At 45.7% G+C, this 17,997-nt stretch overlaps 2 protein-coding genes across 3 annotated transcripts; one reads left to right on the top strand and one right to left on the bottom strand.

Annotated features, from left to right (window-relative positions):
• Positions 1-155: 155 nt before the first annotated feature.
• Positions 156-5,788, top strand: LOC118772038 (O-sialoglycoprotein endopeptidase). Its single transcript, XM_036520277.1, has 12 exons — positions 156-220; positions 788-910; positions 1,502-1,621; positions 1,937-2,112; positions 2,519-2,614; positions 3,001-3,050; positions 3,324-3,402; positions 3,916-3,981; positions 4,231-4,321; positions 4,431-4,506; positions 5,169-5,267; positions 5,490-5,788. The coding sequence occupies exons 2-12, from the start codon at positions 796-798 to the stop codon at positions 5,527-5,529; spliced, it is 1,008 nt and encodes a 335-aa protein (XP_036376170.1). The 5' UTR covers positions 156-220; positions 788-795; the 3' UTR covers positions 5,530-5,788.
• A 351-nt stretch (positions 5,789-6,139) lies between these two features.
• mlc1 (modulator of VRAC current 1) lies at positions 6,140-15,904 on the bottom strand. Of its 2 annotated transcripts, none has more exons than XM_036520324.1 (13): positions 15,811-15,904; positions 13,958-14,101; positions 12,124-12,416; positions 11,673-11,762; positions 11,286-11,339; positions 10,708-10,809; positions 10,196-10,297; positions 9,218-9,289; positions 8,819-8,935; positions 8,606-8,662; positions 7,770-7,892; positions 7,134-7,295; positions 6,140-6,481 (listed from the first exon to the last, which is right to left on the bottom strand). In XM_036520324.1, the coding sequence occupies exons 3-13, from the start codon at positions 12,328-12,330 to the stop codon at positions 6,401-6,403; spliced, it is 1,167 nt and encodes a 388-aa protein (XP_036376217.1). In that variant the 5' UTR covers positions 12,331-12,416; positions 13,958-14,101; positions 15,811-15,904; the 3' UTR covers positions 6,140-6,400. The 2 variants fall into 2 exon arrangements, with proteins under 2 accessions (XP_036376217.1, XP_036376218.1); XM_036520325.1 differs by having other exon boundaries at positions 6,140-6,478.
• Positions 15,905-17,997: the final 2,093 nt, after the last annotated feature.

Genomic DNA, 17,997 nt, shown 5'->3' with positions numbered 1-17,997 from the left:
TCTTAAAATAACACACCTCATACATTTAATAAAACAATACTGTCTGTTAACTGTTAATTTAACGATTAATTACGTTTTCTGGACGTGTTAATTTAGTTCGGATGTAGTATGGGGCGTCTGGTGAGCTTTTTTTTGCGGTCCTTTCTTCGTGAGTATGAGGAAATAAGAGCGCGACGAAAGAGCTGTCAGCCTGGTCAACGGATTTGATGTGTTTTTTAAGGTATTGTCACTGTACTCATTAAATCTGTGCTTGTGTGGATAACCGAAACGCTAATTCCTTAAATAAAATATTTCCGAGTAGCCGATAGGACATTTCATCTAGCATTTCGAGCCCTGCAAACTAAACATTTTCTCTCTTAACGAGAGCGCTGACTTGATTTCTGACTAAAGTAATGGCAATTTATGGTATCAACTAATCAGGCAGACAGCAAGCTTACGGATTTGCTTACTGGCAGCCTAATGTATGTTTTATTACGCTCTTTTTGCTATGTATCTCTACGATTTGCTACTCGATCGCTGTCTGAGTTATCTATAACGTGAGACATCTAACAGTAGCTCAGTTTATATACAGTACCTAAGCAAATTGCTTTGCAAGTTAGCTAACCTAGTAAATGTTGCTAAAATCCTGATCAGTTTCAAGTCTCAAGACAATGATCACGAATTCGACATTAACGTATGTTAACTCTACGTCCTAGCTACACGTGGATCTTGTCATTCTACACCCTCGTCCGCGTCATGCACCGCACAGTTTGGTAGAGACTCCAGTTCGTTTTCCATTTTGTCGCAGGAATCGCTATGACTGTGGTGATCGGGTTCGAGGGCAGTGCCAACAAGATCGGGGTGGGCATCGTGCGGGATGGAGAGGTCCTGTCCAACCCTAGGCGCACCTACATCACTCCACCGGGACAAGGCAAGTCCTTTCCTCCTCCAGTCCTCAGGTCCTGTGCCTAAAGTGGTCAGGTTAGGTAAAAAACCAGCTGGTATTTTATTGAACGTTGGTGTATACATCTATGCAGTTGGACAAATCAGAAACATGTTAGTATGTTTTTGAGATGAGTTAATAAAGCATTGATCTTACTGTATTTTCCCCAGTCATGCATCCTGTAAGACTTTGTCGGCAATGTAGCATAGTGGTTAAGGAGCAGGACTTGTAACCGAAAGATTGCCAGTTTGATTCCCCACTTTGGCGCTGCTGTTGTATTCTTGGGCAAGGTACTCAACCCACTTCAGTAAATATCTAGCTGTATAAATGGATAACATGTAAAAAATTGTAACCTCTGTTAGTTGTTCTTAATAAGAGCATCTGTTAAATGGCAGTGATGATGATGATGAATGAGTTTATAAGTACTCAGAATATTCAAAATAATTTGGTTAAGCTATGTTGTGGGAAGTACTGGGGAAATACAGAGAAACAACCCATAGAAAGCCGTAGGCACTCATAATGCAGGAAATTATTGATTTCTTTATAGGACGTGGGTCTGACATCTGTCTGTCCCTCCAGGGTTCCTGCCCAGTGAGACGGCCAAGCACCATCGCAGCGTTATCCTGAGCGTCCTGAGGGAGGCGCTGCAGCAAGCAGGGCTGAAACCCGCTGACATTGACTGTGTGGCTTACACAAAGGGTGAGTGCGCTACACCTTATCAATTATGAAGGCAGGACTGTTGTGACATTTCTCTCCCTCCATGTTTCTCATACACACAACACACACTTTGTGTACATGCTTAAAATAATATATAACGCTGAGGTCATTTTTGTAACTTGTCTTAAACAGGCTTGTATCTACAAGCATGTGTAAGTGAATTTTTGTGAATTTCCCTGGATAAGGCTGGGTTATTTCACACAGGAAATGAACTGGAATCGCTGTTAGCACCACTAATAATGCTAATGCTAATAATCTCATTCTCGTTCTCACCCTGGTCCCCTCGCTCTCCCCCAGGCCCAGGTATGGGTGCCCCGTTGGTGACGGTGGCTCTGGTGGCCAGGACAGTGGCCCAGCTTTGGGGGAAGCCGCTGTTGGGGGTGAACCACTGCATCGGGCACATCGAGATGGGGCGTCTGATCACCCATGCTAACAACCCTACTGTGCTGTATGTCAGCGGGGGTAACACACAGGTCAGCGCCCCTTCCTGGTCACACATGGGCCCACTGAGTAATTATGAATTCATCATGTGAATTGCTTGAGTTATAGGTGGGAAATTCTTTATTAGGAATAACCCCTTGAGATGTACCATCTCGTTTTCAAGGGGGTCCTGAAGTATAATAAGGGAAAGTTAATAATGACACTGTCGTTTACCTAAGGTAATGGAGGTGTTTTCCTTGCAGCAGCCTAAAATATACTATGCAATAAACTTTTTTTCTGTCACCAAAATGTGTTATTTTTGCTGGTGAGCTGTTTAGCCAGGCTGTTGTGCAGGAAGAGGAAAGCATATATTCGGCTTAGCTGGGTGCTTTCAGTAGCAGACTTAGTGCTGGTGAAGCTCACATCGGGGGCGACTGCTCTGCCCCTCTGTGGAGCCAGGTGATCGCGTACTCAGAGCGCCGCTACAGGATATTTGGGGAGACCATCGACATCGCCGTGGGAAACTGCCTGGACCGTTTCGCCAGGGTCATTAAGGTCAGTTGGTAAGGTTGTATGTAGGGTTCTGTAAGGTTGTGCTTTGTATCTAGTAGCTTATCAAGCCAGGCCAATATTTGCAATATATTAGAGCCTCTCCTGGCATATTTCTTTGATATACAAGTAACCCTGGGCAAGGACATGTGGCAAACCAGTGTATAATGATTCTGTTCATTCTGAATTTTTAAAAAGTTAATGCTGTGGGGAGCAACTTTGGTTTCACTGTCTAACATGCTTTGTAAACGAACTTGGCACGATCAACCAATCGAAGCAATCTTTTTGAGAATGTTGAATGTCAGTTTTGCCTGCTGCTTGAAATCTGTGATCAGTTTTTCGATGGAGCAACTAGGGCAGCTGAAAATCTGAAAGTCTTAACTTATTTTCAGATCTCTAATGACCCCAGTCCTGGGTACAACATTGAGCAAATGGCCAAGAGGTAAGTCCAGGGAACCCGTCTTTGTCTCTTGGTGGACTTTTGTGCATTAGTGTTGTCCTATGTTCTGTACACAGAAAATTGTCCTGTCCAGAGTGACAAAAAGTCCTGTTGTGGAAAGATTGACTGCGAGAGGATTTATGGTGTGTTTTATCGGTTTGTTGTCACTCTGTGTGAATGTGGTCATATTGAGGAGTGGCTGCTGACATTACTTCCTGTGTGTGGAGACATGCTTTGGAATGGATAGTGCAGATTGTTTTTGGTATGTTTTGGCAGGGGCACCAAGTATGTGGAATTGCCCTACACAGTGAAGGGAATGGATGTGTCCTTCTCAGGGATCTTGTCCTATATCGAGGTGAGTGCAATAGTTGGAGGAGTCAGCAGTCAGGAAGGGACACTCTAATGATGAATTTTTGGAGGAGTCTGCAAACAGGACCCCGAGAATGAGATTAGCTAGATGAAGAGTGGTCCAGAGTCAGTTCCATTTCAGTTTGGTCAATTCAGAAATTTAATTTGTTAATTGAAGAAATGTCACAGACACTGATGTGCGGTTTTCAATTTGTGAATTGCATTTAACCTCCTGAAGTGACTGAACTGAGATTGAATTGACCCCAACTTTGGTGGAGTTTCTCACAACAGGCGTGGGTGTGTCTCTCACTGAGAGGGGCCACTAAAAGTGGGAGTGTCTCACAGTAGGAGGAGCCAGTAGTAGAGTGGGTGTGTCAATGTATTTGAGTATGTTTCTGTCGGAGTGGCTCGAGTGTGTAACAGAAGGGGGTTTGTTTGCATCAGTGAGATTGTGTAACGGTGTGTGTCTGCCAGTGGTCAGACATCAGTCAGTAACAGTGCTATGTGTGTGTCATTGCAGGAAGCAGCACACAAGATGCTGAGCTCAGGCCAGTGCACAGCTGAGGACCTGTGCTTCTCTCTGCAGGTCAGTGCAAAGTGCAAAGTGCAGTCATCCTCACTCTCAGAAGCAATGTTTCATGCCAAGTGTTACATGCATAAAATAGATTACCAAGACCAGCAATGGAAAAAGAGAACTCTGAAGTGTTCAAGACCAGGCCTGAAACAATGCTAGACTACACTATAGACTCCAAGTAAAATAATGATAACTTCTTATGTTCCTTTCCATCGAAGAGCTTCCATCTTTACCACCCTTGTCACCCCCCTCTCTCTGTAGGAGACCTTGTTTGCCATGCTGGTGGAGATCACAGAGCGGGCCATGGCACACTGCAACTCCCAGGAGGTGCTCATTGTCGGGGGTGTGGGCTGTGAGTGTTGACCCGCCGCATAGCACTCTGGGTGTTGTAGTTTGGACTGCATGTAATATTTAACGTAATCCGTGAGACACACACAAACAGAACAATGTGATCCACACAGGTAACCTGCGTCTGCAGGAGATGATGGGGGTCATGTGCAAGGAGAGGGGGGCACGGCTGTTCGCTACGGATGAGAGGTGAGGGAGAGCCGGCAAACAGGAAGTCACGTCTTATAATTACATTACATTACTGGCATTTAGCAGACGCTCTTATCCAGAGGAACTTACATCAGTTATAGTTTTTCTTCATAGTGTTACCTATTTATACAGCTGGATATTTACTGAGGCAATTGTGAGTTAAGTACCTTGCCCAGGGGTACAGCAGCAGTGCCCCAGTGGGGACTTGTAACTGAAGGGTTGCCAGTTCGAGTCATGCATCTTAACCACTATGCCACGCTACCATTATAAAGTAACACCATGTACAGTATCATAACCTAAGGTTGATGGGGGGAAAGGAAGTCCAATGTTTTGAAGTAACACAGTGTGTGCGTTTCCTAAGCTATGACAAGGGAGGTGTCGAGCGTGACAGTGATTTATTGTGGCTGCATTGGAGACACCCTTATCCATGGCGATTTGAAATGTTCACAGCTTTACAGGTCACACATTATAGAGATAATTTATTTCACTGGATTGGGTAAGTACTGTATGTGTTTCTGTCGCCTGAACTGAAAGCACAGTTATAATAGAAATGTATTTTTCTCTTGGTATTTGAGTAGGTACGCATTGACTGATGGAGCATTGACTAGGTCTTCCCTGAGACTCGGCACTGATGATGTGGTATTGACTGACACATTCCCCAGGTTCTGCATTGATAACGGGGTGATGATCGCACAGGCAGGATGGGAGATGTTCCGGTCGGGTCATGTGACCGAGTTGGCCGACTCCTGGATCACTCAAAGGTACCCTGTCACCCGTGCCCCTGGCTACTGTGTTAATGAGTTTCCACAGAAGGCTTTTGGCTGGCGTTGATCTGTGGATGGCTTTTATCAGTTGAAAGGACAGACAGAGAATCTGAAAGACAGCCTTCATAAGTTCACCCACTACCAAATCACTGGTACCATTTTGCCTTACGGCTGGCAAGTTTCACTTTCTGAAATTTAACTTATGTTTGTGACTGGCAGGTACAGAACAGATGAGGTGGAAGTCACCTGGATAGACTGATTGACAACCATCGCATTTTACCACCTTTGAGCTGTGACTCAACAACGGACAGGTGATGAGGGGTGTGTCACAATGTGACAAAGCACTACTCAGCCTCTGTCCCCATCACCTGCCACCGTTACATCAAAAGGCTCACAGACGGTGTGGTGAACTGCAGAGGACTGGTGTGACACATCACCTGTTGTGGACACGGCTTGAGCTCCCTCTGCTGGTTGGTCATGTGAATTGTCAGCAGGAAATTTCATCATGGCCTTATGAAACAGATGCCATGGTTTATATTTTTTACTTTATTTTACTCTCTAAATAAAGGTGAAATAACATTAGATTTGCACTTTTTCTTGTGCTTTGGTTATGTAGTATGATACAGGATATATTTAGAGTTGTCTTTTTAAATTTCCAAGTCAAGTAAACTTATTAGAGACGGCACCAATAAATTTAAACTCTTTACTTTATTCAGTCACAAAATATCTACAAAACTACATGTAATAAAAATACCCTCGGGTAATATACACAGCAGTTAATTATATAAAAACTAAAAGACTCTATTAAATATTCACAAACATCTGACGAACACAGTCCTATACATTAAGTAGTTGGACTCTGAGCTTCCTAGTAACTGTACTGAGAGATTAGGAGCATCCAGTAATGCCTACAGCTCCAGGTCTACAGATTGTACGCAGTAGTAACATGATTGTTAAAGCAGGTAGCGAAACTTCAGAGAGGCATGAGTGCTCAGATGCCTCTGTCTCACTTTTATCTTCTCTCTCCTTTTAACTCACTCTGTTCTCTGCTGTCTACCGTTTAGCTCCATAGCTTTTTTTTTGTCTTCTCTTCTCCTCCACTCTCTCCCTCTTTCTCTCCCTCTCTCTCGTCACTGTGCCATTTGCACCACCACAGCCTTCCATGCTTTGTCTTTGTCAAACTCTCGCAGGCTGCCATTGGCCGTTTGCTGCTGAGACAGGAAGGAGGGGCAGAGAGAGAGAGGGACGGACAGTTTGAGTGGTGACTGCATGTGGCTCCATTGGTGTGTGTGTGTGTGTGTGTGTGTGTGTGTGTGTGTGTGTGTGCGCATATGTGTGTGTGTATGTTTGCGTGTGTGTGCGAATGTGTGCCTGTGTATGTGGTCAGGACAGTCAGTGTGTCACTATCAGGTGTCTGTGTCAATTGTCGAGTTTCTGTGGGAAGTTTCTGATGACAGGTGAAGCGGACACAAATCTAGAACGTGCGTATATGTATGTTTGGCCAAATGGAGACATCGAACCAAAATGTAAGGAGGCTACAAAAGTAACCCTTCAGCAGTACTCAGACCACCCCCTGCCCATTCACGGCCCCCTGAAGTACAGTATAGCTGCAGAGCTTTTACAGAAATTTTGAAACTGGTTACAGTAAAGATGTTGGGTGGGAATAAGACCGCCCCTCCTTTTAGTTTTCCAAACTCCAGAATTTTGATTTCAGCGGTAGGAGAATGGATGAGAATACACACACATCGGCACGCGTCAGCAGTAACTCAGAACCTCCAGCGGGAACTCCTCAGCTGTCAGCTTGAGTGTCCTGCCGTGGTGGGAGGGGGTCGGGGCGGGCCTCCGGCGGGGCGGTGTGCGTACCTCGCAGTGCTGGGGGGGCGGCGGCGTGCACCGCTCCCTGTCCGCGCCCCCCAGGCGCAGCTGGGTCTTGTAGGAGGCGCAGTGGACCACGGTGACCAGGGTCAGCACCGCCTGCGCCAGCAGCAGCAGCATGAGGATCAGCAGCAGGACGTCGTAGGATTGCTGGAGACACACACACGCACGCAAAGTCTCAGGTGTCATTCATCTAATGTCTTTATCCACACAATGACTGCGTACTAAGAACAAAGTAAAACATTACATTACATTATTGGCATTTAACTGACACTCTTATCCAGAGTGACTTACATATGATACAATGTTTACATGTTACCCATTTATACAGCTGGATATTTACTGAGGCTATTGCGGGTTAGGTACCAAGGGTGCAGCAGCAGTGCCCCGGTGGGAAATTGAACCAGCAACCATTCAGTTACAACCCCAACTCCTTACTGCTGTACTACACTGCTGCTCAAGCAGTTTTGTCGTGTTTCAGTCATTTTATGGCAGACTCAAATGAACAAGTCCCCAGACACAAAACGTACTACTGCCACAGAGTGAACAATGGCCGCAGTAGTAGGTTCATGCAAAGTTTCACCCAGGATCAGTAAGGTGGGGGCGTTTGCGTGAGGGCCTGACCTTGGCTACCGGGACCTCCTGCAGGAAGATGTCGACAAAGCTCAGCACGCTGCAGGACAGGAAGCCGGAGGCAGAGAAGAGCAGAGGAGACGTCACACTGCTGATGGCGATCAGCATCTCCACCTGAGCCACGTGTGCGCGAGATAGAGAGAGTGAGAGGTTCTCGAAGGACAAGGGACATTCAAGGTTCACACTGAAACCGCACTTATATTTTCTATGACTTTTCAGTGATGCACTGAATATATATGAATGCTTTTTCAAGGACTCTTCATTGCTAGAATACTCAAGATTCCTGTGAAACTGGGTTAATTTGAAGATAGATAGGAGGAGACATTTAACAGATGTGTTTGACAGAAAATATCAAGTCACCAGTAATTCTTGATACAAGATGTTATTTACAAGCAGTTTGGTCCTGTTACAGTCATTTCATGGTAGACTCAAATGAACATGTCCCCAGAGAACCACAAAGTGTCATTTCATTGCTCCCCTTTGGTACTGATTGTGTTATTACTTTCTTTGATTGGATGCAAAGGCGAATCACCAAGCCTCCCACTATTTAATAGGCATCTGATTGAAAGGCAGCCATGAACCAGCTGGGCTGTGGCTATCAGAATCCAGGCCTAGCGGCTATTCACACTACAGTCACTCTTGAAATGATTTGAAATCACCAAAAAAATATTAGAGGAAGTACAGATCGTTTACAGATCATACACAACGACTATTCACGTAGAACCAGTGAACCTCTGAGGGTCAGCTCTTACCACCACACCTGCGGTTGCGGTTTGAATGCGACCTAATCCAGGTAAAGCACCGAGGACAGAGCGGCGCGAACTCACCAGGCACTTGTTGGGGTATTCCGCCACCACGTGGCTAGCGATAGCGCTGGGAAAACACTGAGCGATGCATGGCCGTCCGTGGGCACAGGGAGGGGCACAAAGAAGAACACAAGCAGGGACGTTAACAGTAGTGTCAGTCCTCTCTATGTGTCATTACTGTGACAATGACAGCCCTCCAAACCTCCCACGCTCTACACAGTCACCCTCACTTACGGCCACTAAGATCCAGAAGAAGGTGACGGACAGGTAGGGTCCTGGGACCAGAGCATCCATGTTGAGAGCAATGATACCCCCAAAAACAGCAGAGATTCCCACAATCACCTCAATAACCTGAGGAGAGTTAGAGTTTATACACACCATTTTTGCTTCACACACACACAGACCATTCACTGCAGTTACCTTGGACAGAGTATAACAGTACACATCTATGTTATTCTCAATCTACACCCATCCTGATATACTTTCTCACACCTTCACACTATCACCCCAGCTACTAGGGGAGGGAAGACTAACTGTGCAAGCTATTCATTTTTACACACTAACCCAAACACACATGCATGCGATATGACACTGCTATACTACATTGCCACATGTGTCTTCATAGAAACTTACTGAGTAGGCCTTGAGCAGGCGGGTGGGGAAAGTGGGCGGAGTCAGGACCACAGGCCCCTCACACGTCACTGGCTGGAGGAGAGGGGGGAATCGGGTCAGGGAGGACGTTTGGAAAAAGAGCCAAACAGAGAGACACTCACAAAACACGTGCACCTGCAGTCTGACGCACTCACGCAGACAGGTAGATGACCACACACGCAGCATCACGAGAGAGGAAGTCAACCAGAAAGAGGCAGTCTCCTACATAAATGTGAGATATCAGCAGGAAGGAGGAAGACAGGCAGACACACACACACACACACAGAAAGGGAGGCAGAAATACAGAGTGATACCCAAACAGATACGCAGACAGACACACAGGGATATGTTTATATGAGCACAGACTGAGCTACACTCGAATGTGGCATTCTTTTTCCTTGCATTTAAATGATGTGCAGATAAACCCGGGTCCTGCCTCATATTTTGAAACGTTAGTGAAGAGGGAAAAGCAGGCAAACGGGGTAACTAGATTTTTCACTGGATTTTTGCATTTTGCATAAATGACCAAAGAAATCCTTCCTTTTTACTCTCCTACTTACTTTTATGAAAAACAAATCATAATACAAAACAGGGTAAAGGTGCAAATCATTTCAATAACTGCCATTTTTCTGATTCCATGTGTGTTGGCACTGGTGCTGATTCAATCAATGCTTTTAGACAACGAGCCAAACCGTGTAGTGGTCAATGTTAAGGTCAAAGTATCTAAAAAGCAAAAATTAAACCATCGATACACCGCTGAGTCTAATTCAGTACAGATATATGGACAAAGTCCACCCTACCATCCTCCATCCCTTGGGAGAAACAATGGCAAATCTCTCATCCCATATTTTGGTCTGGATTAACAAGGAAGCAGTACAGCATGACAGCTGTCCTCCAAGGCGCTCACACACGTGTGCACTCACACACACACACACACGCACACACACTACACACACACACCTTGCTGTGGCTGCAGCAGTCCTCCGCGGAGCGGGCGGACAGGATGACAGTGCTGGCCATCAGAACCTCCAGCAGAATCAGCAGGATCAGATTGAAGTTGATCTTGACAGAGATCAAGAGAGACAAATGTTACTCAGTGAAAGAGAGGGCAGCTACATAGCAGGACACTTACCTTAACTGAATTCCTACATAGCACAGCACTGCTTACTACAGGATTGTCATTGAAAGGGAGAGACAGTCCACCATGTGGCTCAACTCACTCGTGTCTAAAGAATTCCAGACATATCACTACTGTTCCTGAATGGGATCTTCTCATTTTCAAACCAGTAACTTGCGTATGGCAGTAAACTGTCTTGTATTTTGATGGCTCGTAGGATTGGGAGTCACCCTGACTTCTGTAGTATAAAGCAGCTGGGAGTCATTCTGTGATATGAGCGAGCATGTGCACAAGCAACCATGCACACACACACAAGCGGCCACGCACACACACAAGCGACCACACAGTGACTCACGTTGATGGCAGAGGGGCTCAGCACCAGCTTGCAGCCGAACCACACCAGGCAGGTGGTCGTGATAGCGAAGGTGGAGACGAACACCACCTGGAAATCTGACACCTGTCACCCGCGAACAGGTGCCGCAATACAGAGACAAAACGTTATTACTTGGAGTCATTAATGTTACCTATTTGATACACCTGGATTGCACATTTAGTTGACAGATGTGTTAAGGGCCTCATGTTTCTGTCTTACAGTGTGGTTTTTGATGGCAACTGTCAAAATTTGACAGGCTGGTATGAGTTGAGTTGCATTTGAGCCAATTTTAAAGTTTGTAGAATGTTGACTGTATGCATTCCACACTCTTCTTTCTGTGATATTTCTCAAACTCATCTTCATGTGTTAACAAACTTTCAAATACATTCAACAGCTGGAAATAAGGAAATACCGTACAATAATAAAATGTCTTTACACAGATTGCACCTTAAGGTATTGTACGGCGCTGCAATTTTGTTTTTGGGATCGACCAATGACTGCTGGGTCATCCTCTCACAGGCCAGTGTGTCTGATGGATATGACCTACTGGTTGTACTTACTGCAATGTGTCTGTTCTTGGCAATGGCGAAGCTCACCACCGCTGCGGGGATACTCTGTAAGACACAAAGTGTAAACACATGGTGGCTTTCTCCAGCATCCTTAGCGATGAGACACACACACAGCAATGTACAGTGCACATGCTGCCCCCCCCCCCCCCCCCCAATAACTGATCCAGGATCAGCTTACTCAACCCTGATTCTAACCCCAACCATTGGGTGTAAAAAGATTTAATCCATCCTGGGTCAGCGCCACCTTCACTGCATATATGCCAATAGTGTGCACCCAAGAGTGAGTTTCTAAGCAAGTGTAAAGTTCCTACAGCAATGACGGGATGTGATACCAATGTTAGTGCTCGATCAGGTAAGAAACAAGGCCGGTGTACTCACAGAGCCTGCTGCACAGCGCAGGTAGTCCATGGCGGCTGGGAAGACGTTGCCCAGGTACAGAGAGAACCCTGCTGTGATCAACAGACTGCCCTGAGGGAGAACATGCACACTCAATTAACCAACCAATCATCACACCTGACACTGGCACAGAAACACAGCTGCATTCCAGATGCACCAATCAACATTAGTCTAGATAAAATCAACCAATCCACATACTGTAGCCAGTGATGCTATTCTACATCAAATTAACCAATCAGCATGTTTAATACTGCTAGGCTACACCCAATCAATAAAGTAACACAGCTAATGCTCCAAGATGCCCCATTGCCATTCTAAACCATCCCACCCTCTCCATGCTGACCCCTGACCAGTGCATAGTATATTGTGCAACATTTTCATTCGCCAGTCACTGATCCAGGATCAACGAAGGTCGCCCCCCCCCCCACCTCACCCCGATGAGGACGCTGTAGAGCCAGGCCCTGTAGCTGAGGCAGGGGTGCATGGGCTGGGAGTGGGGCAGGTGCAGGTCGCTGGCGCGCACGTCCACCGTGTAGCTGTCGCGCTCCGGCCGGCGGCCCCCCATCCCCGCCCCCCGCTCCAGCGTGGGCATGCAGTCATAGCCAAACTCCTCCCCCGCCGGCGGCTCCTCCCTCTGCATGGTGACGACGCCCTCTGTGAGCTGATTGATTGGCAGTCTGCAGGAGCCGGGTGGCCAGCTGAGTGATTGGTCCTGATTGTTCCGCTCTGTTGGTAAGGATTGGACAGTGTAATGTTTGCAGGTTATACATGAAGCAATGCAGAATGAGGGCTAGGCTACTGTACACTAAACCTGCGGCATATGGGTTAAAATCCCAAATGATGTCCCCTGAATAACTATCTAAACGATTCACAACTTGTAAGATTTTTAAGCACTGTATGTTGTAAATTCATATTAACTAAGGTGAGGTAAGAGACGAAGATGGATTTTACTTTACACAGCCTAATCATTACATTACATTATTGTCATTTAGCAGACACTCTTATCCAGCGCGACTTACATAGGTTTAAATTTTTTTACATGTTATCCATTTATACAGCTTGATATTTACTGAGGCAATTCTGGGTTAGGTGCAGTGCCCCAGTGGGGAATTTTTCAGTGAGCCCTGCTCCTTACCGCTAAGCTACATGCCCACGGTGATCGTCAAATTGGTCCCGCCAATACATTCATTCACAGCATAGTCCTAAATCCTGATCTTGGAAGGCCCTGATCCATCATCTTTATCCTTTCAAACCCTCCCAAAGGTACAAACAGTCCAGGAAAAACAGCCGAGTCATCTGTTCATTAGTATTATAAATAAATTTGGCCAACATCCCTCTCCAGCTGACGTGTGTGGATGGCATGCACTCCAACAGGCACTGTGGCCTTTGTGAATGTGGCTCAGTAGCTGGGATAAATCCCTGTGGGTTTCTGTTTCTGTTCTCCCCAGGGATTGTCTTCATTCATTCCCTGAAGCTGTCAGTTAATCAGCTCATGAGTCATTTGCTTGGTAGGAACTTGGATATTGGTAGGCACTTGGACTAATATTGCTGACAGTTGACATATCAATATGTTTACAGGGCTATCCACTGAAGAAAACCAAGTTAACTCTTCTCTTAAGGATAACATAGGAATTACAATGCACAATTGTCTTACAAAATTACAGTTCCCCAATCACTGCCCCAGATAGTCACCATAATCGTTACTGGACTGCTAAAACAGCGACTTCCTGTTGTCAGAGTAGCCTGCCTAAGATGCAGTGGCGTTAACTTATTACAGACCACATCTAACTGAAATGATAAATTCAGTAAAACCTTACAGAGCCATAGCAGTATACTAGTCCCTCCACGTTGCTATTCCATGAAAGACTGCAGAGTTAATGTCATGCTCCAGTTTACAGCCTCTCTCTCACAAGTTTCAATCTCTACAGCCTGCACCCCACAACCTCGTGACAGGCGTGCAAATGTATAAAACATGACATTGAACTTAATAAATTTGCTTCTGCTTCTGTACCTCTACAAAAATAATGTAGGATTTAAGGGACTTACAGAGTAAGTGCTACAGTGAATAAACAAAGATGAGCAAGAAAACCAGAGAGCCCAGAGAGATGCCATCTTATTTTCAAAACACCCCCCCCTTCCCTGTTTTCCTGCTGTTTTCCTCTTTCCACCCTCTTTTCTCCCCCTCTCATGACCCCTCATTACCTCCCATACTGTTTCTCCAACCCTTGATGACCCCCCCCGGAACCTCCTCTCCTGCCTGAGCTCACCTGCGTACTCGTGCTGCTGGTGGCTGCTGGTGGCTCCGTCCGTGTGTCCGTCCGCTCGCCGTACTTCCGCAGGCTGCGTCTCTGACTGCAGCAGAGGGGGCTCGTTTCTCCGTTTAGTCACTCTCCACACCCCGGCTCCTCTCGCTTTGAGAGGGAGGGAAAAAAAAGTTTTGGAACAGGATCTTTTCAAAAGAGGAGAACAAAAAAACAATCCCCATGAGCTTCCAGTGCCAGAAGCAGGGGGGCTGGGGGGGGGGGCATGGCTTGGAATGACAATAAGGTGAGGGGAGATGCCCCCCCCCTCGCCCCTGCCAGCTCTCCCAGCATTTGTGAACTCTTGGCTGCACAGTCACAGAACTCATCAAAACTGCTGTGCTTCAGGCAATGCCAGGGACGCCCCGGGAGGCTGACCCCTTCCCTCCACTACATCACGGACCGGCGGATCCGGGCTGCCCAAAACAAGCTGGTAAATCAGTACAGCCACCTCATCTCTGAAGACAGGCCAGTGGCAGCACCGCTGCTCTGTAAGAACTACAGCTGTGGGCCTTCATAACATATACTGTACCTGCTTTGAGATTTGATTTGTCACAGCGGACTTTATTTTGAGGGGCAGATGTGAAGTCGAGCCCGTGATTCTATGACTGTCTATCGGGTACAGATTAACCCAAGAATTCGTTTTTGAGGCACCACAGCCAATGAAGCTGAAGTTCAGTCACAGGGAAACCATATAATCATTTAACACATATCATTCAACAACACGGCAAGAGACCCACAAATCAGGCCATGCACAGCAGCAGACCTTCAGGATAAGTCAGGATAATGGAGGGGAGCAGAGTGTGTGTTTTACAGGGAGGGAGAGAGAAAGCAGAGGGGGGGGTTCAATAAAGTCTCTCCCATATCAAAGGCCCCAACCTGTGCTGCCTCCCTCTCTTGGCAAAGCAGCCACAGTGCCCCCTCCCCAAACATCATTTCTACACGGTCGTCTCCTTGGAGACCCATTCAGCCCCTCCCCCCCTCCCACTTCCCTCTGTCCCTTTGACCCACACACCCACTATGGGATGGCGCCCCAACGCTGTGGGTGCACCTGTAGGCACAGTACAAAACAAGTGTATTACAACTGTTCTACAGAGATTCTCTAACAAATATCAAATGTTTTATCATGTTTTATCAAAGTATCAAAACACTTGACAGAAAAAATGAACTTTGTGACACTATAGGATTACGTACACTCAGTATTATTCTACCATTCAGTGGTAGAACCTGCATTCTATTAACAGGAAGGTAATAACAACAAATAAAAAATACTATTAATTAAATACAATTAATTGGAAATTAAAAGCAATTAAGTAAGGGTGATATAACTGGGACAAAAACTGCTAAAGGTTTTCCTAGAAGTCTTGATGGGTCAAAGCTGACATAATATGATTAATACACAAAGTCATCTACAGGTTCTCATAAGACTAATTTTCCCTGTTGAGATTATGTCAAGCACAGCTGCAACGTGATCATGGCTTGAAGAACTTGACTGACACACAAATAATGATAAATTGATAAAATGATGATCCCACGTCATCCAACAATCATCTACACTTCTGTATATCGTTATGTACATAATTTAGATCTATATACTCTAAAGAGCCAACAGACCCCTAAAAGTGCACATAATTACCTTACACAACAGATTAACCTCTGAAAGAGGCAAGAAGCTTTTAGTGAGTCATAGATACAAGGGTACAAGTTTCCCTTGTATCTATGACAATTCCAACAGTACTGTAAGTGACAGCTGGAGTCTACAGATAGACAGATGTCAGAAAAATGTCAGCTCTACATGGCCGCGCGGCTAAAGCACATACTCGCCCTGCTGGAGTCCTCTCAGCATCCGCGTTACATGAACGGTACAGTAACCCGCAGCACAGACAAATAGCGCCGGGCACAAAGACAGGTCTGTTTGCACAGCTCTCTTATGTAACTCCTCCCCACCTCCCATCTCGCTCCTTCCCTCCCGCCTTCACCTCCTCCTCCCTCTGCTGTTTTCCAGTAAAACCTCACTGCCCACCCCCTGCACCCCGCCCCCCCTCGATACTCCCCCTGTCCGAAATAGCCAGTCAGGGGTGGCGGACTCAGGGGGCCGTAGCGCACCCCTGGTTTTGCTCCTGCCTTCTAATCGTCCCTTTAGCAACCAAAGCATTGGAGCACATTTTCACACAAAGAAATGTCCTTGAATCAAACATCATTAATAACAGGGAAGGGGAATTCTATTTGAATGAAACTGGTGTTTTTGTCTTTGAAACTACCACCATCAGCAAATTCTACTTGTTCGCACTAGAATGCATAGTGTGTATGTGCACATACAGGTGTGCATACTGTCTTACCATACAGTGTGATCTAGGGCGATAAACAGTGTTCACATGTTGAAACCTTACTAGGTTATTCATAGACGTTTTCTTTTTTAAAATAAAGATGTAATGCATAGACAACAAGCAGCAGTGTGGTGGTTTTTGTGTGTGTGCATGTGTACAGTACCATGTCATTTTTGTCACGTCATATCAAACATTACAGTACAAAATTAAACACTTAGTACACAAAATTTCATTCAGTGTTTTGTATGTATGGCTTCATTTCTAAAATTTACTGATTCATATTTTATGTTTAGCGTAGCTGTTCCCTGCAGCGTTAATCATTAGCTCGTGTGCTTCTGGAAGTCGTGCCGATCATCTTCTCCAGGTGGAGCCACGGTGAAGCTGCCAACCCCGGCGAGCACCGCAGCCCCTGGCAGCCCGAGAGCCCCGGTGTGTCTTTCTCCTGCCGTCTCCATGCCTGCGCATTCACACTCCGTGAAGTTTCGGTCTCAGCACCTCCGTGCCGGCTCTTCCTACACTTGCACCCCACTGGAGGTCTCTGCCATGAAGTCAGGGCCTGGTGCATCCAGACTGTTTCCCGCCTTTATGGTGGTACAAGCAGAAGAAAGAGATCTTCGATAACGGTTCCTCTGAAATACTCAAACAGATCTTCCAGCATGAGCCGGGCTGACAACAAACACTTGTGCAATTTCGGAAACAACCAGTTTCCATAAAAATGGCAAATTGTACATTGCCTTATACCAGATGGGTAATCTCCAGACAGAGCTTTCACAATACACATAGAAACTTTTGGGTTGTCGAAAAGGGAACAAATGTGTTCACAGAAGTCAAGTGTTCTTTGTTAATCTGGCAATGGACATTGACCTCTGGTTGCCCTCCATTCACAGCAGCTCAATAACTTTCCTTTCTACAAAAGGGGTGGAGTGCACAACCAGTTGCAAGCTGACGCTTGAGCATGTGGTCTACAAAGCTGCTCTTCTCTAAATATTCATGCCAATCTTTCTGCACACTCTTATACTCCATGCATAAAGATTATGCTGCAATATAGTCACTGGCAGTCTCCAGTCTGCCTCCTCCCTTATATTATGCCATTGTTAAACGTCTGCCTTTACTGGTCAGCCTTTTCCCCTCAACATTATATAGAACTGTACCATTAGCTAAGCTGGTGATGTTTACACTGCCCTGTATGAAAATCTTTGCTTCATTTCTCATGTGTATCCCATTTCCCAATTCAACTCCTCTTACAGATGGATCTCAACCTCCAGTTTAACAACTTCTGCCCTAAGACGCCCCTCATGTTAATCCGTTTTCATTAAAAAGGCCCAGTTGCAAGAGTGGAAAGACACTAAGCCTAATATCTGTGTCAGCAGTCCATTTCTTTCACAGTTTGTAACCGTTCAACTGCTGCTTCCTTGGTGTCATGTTCCTGAAGCAGCATTAAGCAAATTTCAAGAAAAAATGAAATGTTGCATCATAACAAAGGAAGATGGCTTCTGTCATTTACAGAGATATTATAAATGTGGATCAGGGAGTAATGAATAAAGTAAAACCTAAGGGACAAACAATAAAATATGTGTGTGGAAAAAGCACACTGGTTTAGAGATGTGATCTTCCACTGAGATTATCAATCTTAGTGACACGGGATGCAAATCACAACCACACTTCCATCAAGGCAATACA

Source organism: Megalops cyprinoides, chromosome 25 (assembly GCF_013368585.1).
Source record: "Megalops cyprinoides isolate fMegCyp1 chromosome 25, fMegCyp1.pri, whole genome shotgun sequence".
In the NCBI taxonomy this organism is placed as follows: domain Eukaryota; kingdom Metazoa; phylum Chordata; class Actinopteri; order Elopiformes; family Megalopidae; genus Megalops; species Megalops cyprinoides.
This window is presented reverse-complemented; position numbering and strand designations above follow the sequence as displayed.

Excerpts from the sequence above, each read along its gene's own strand:
- LOC118772038 (XM_036520277.1), top strand. The coding sequence starts at position 796 with ATGACTGTGGTGATCGGGTTCGAGGGCAGTGCCAACAAGATCGGGGTG. Across the intron at positions 3,403-3,915 it reads GGATCTTGTCCTATATCGAG|GAAGCAGCACACAAGATGCT; the intron begins GTGAGTGCAATA and ends GTGTCATTGCAG. Across the intron at positions 4,507-5,168 it reads CTGTTCGCTACGGATGAGAG|GTTCTGCATTGATAACGGGG; the intron begins GTGAGGGAGAGC and ends CACATTCCCCAG.
- mlc1 (XM_036520324.1), bottom strand. The coding sequence starts at position 12,330 with ATGCAGAGGGAGGAGCCGCCGGCGGGGGAGGAGTTTGGCTATGACTGC. Across the intron at positions 11,763-12,123 it reads TCTACAGCGTCCTCATCGGG|GGCAGTCTGTTGATCACAGC; the intron begins GTGAGGTGGGGG and ends GTTCTCCCTCAG. Across the intron at positions 7,296-7,769 it reads AGGAGGTCCCGGTAGCCAAG|CAATCCTACGACGTCCTGCT; the intron begins GTCAGGCCCTCA and ends GTGTGTCTCCAG.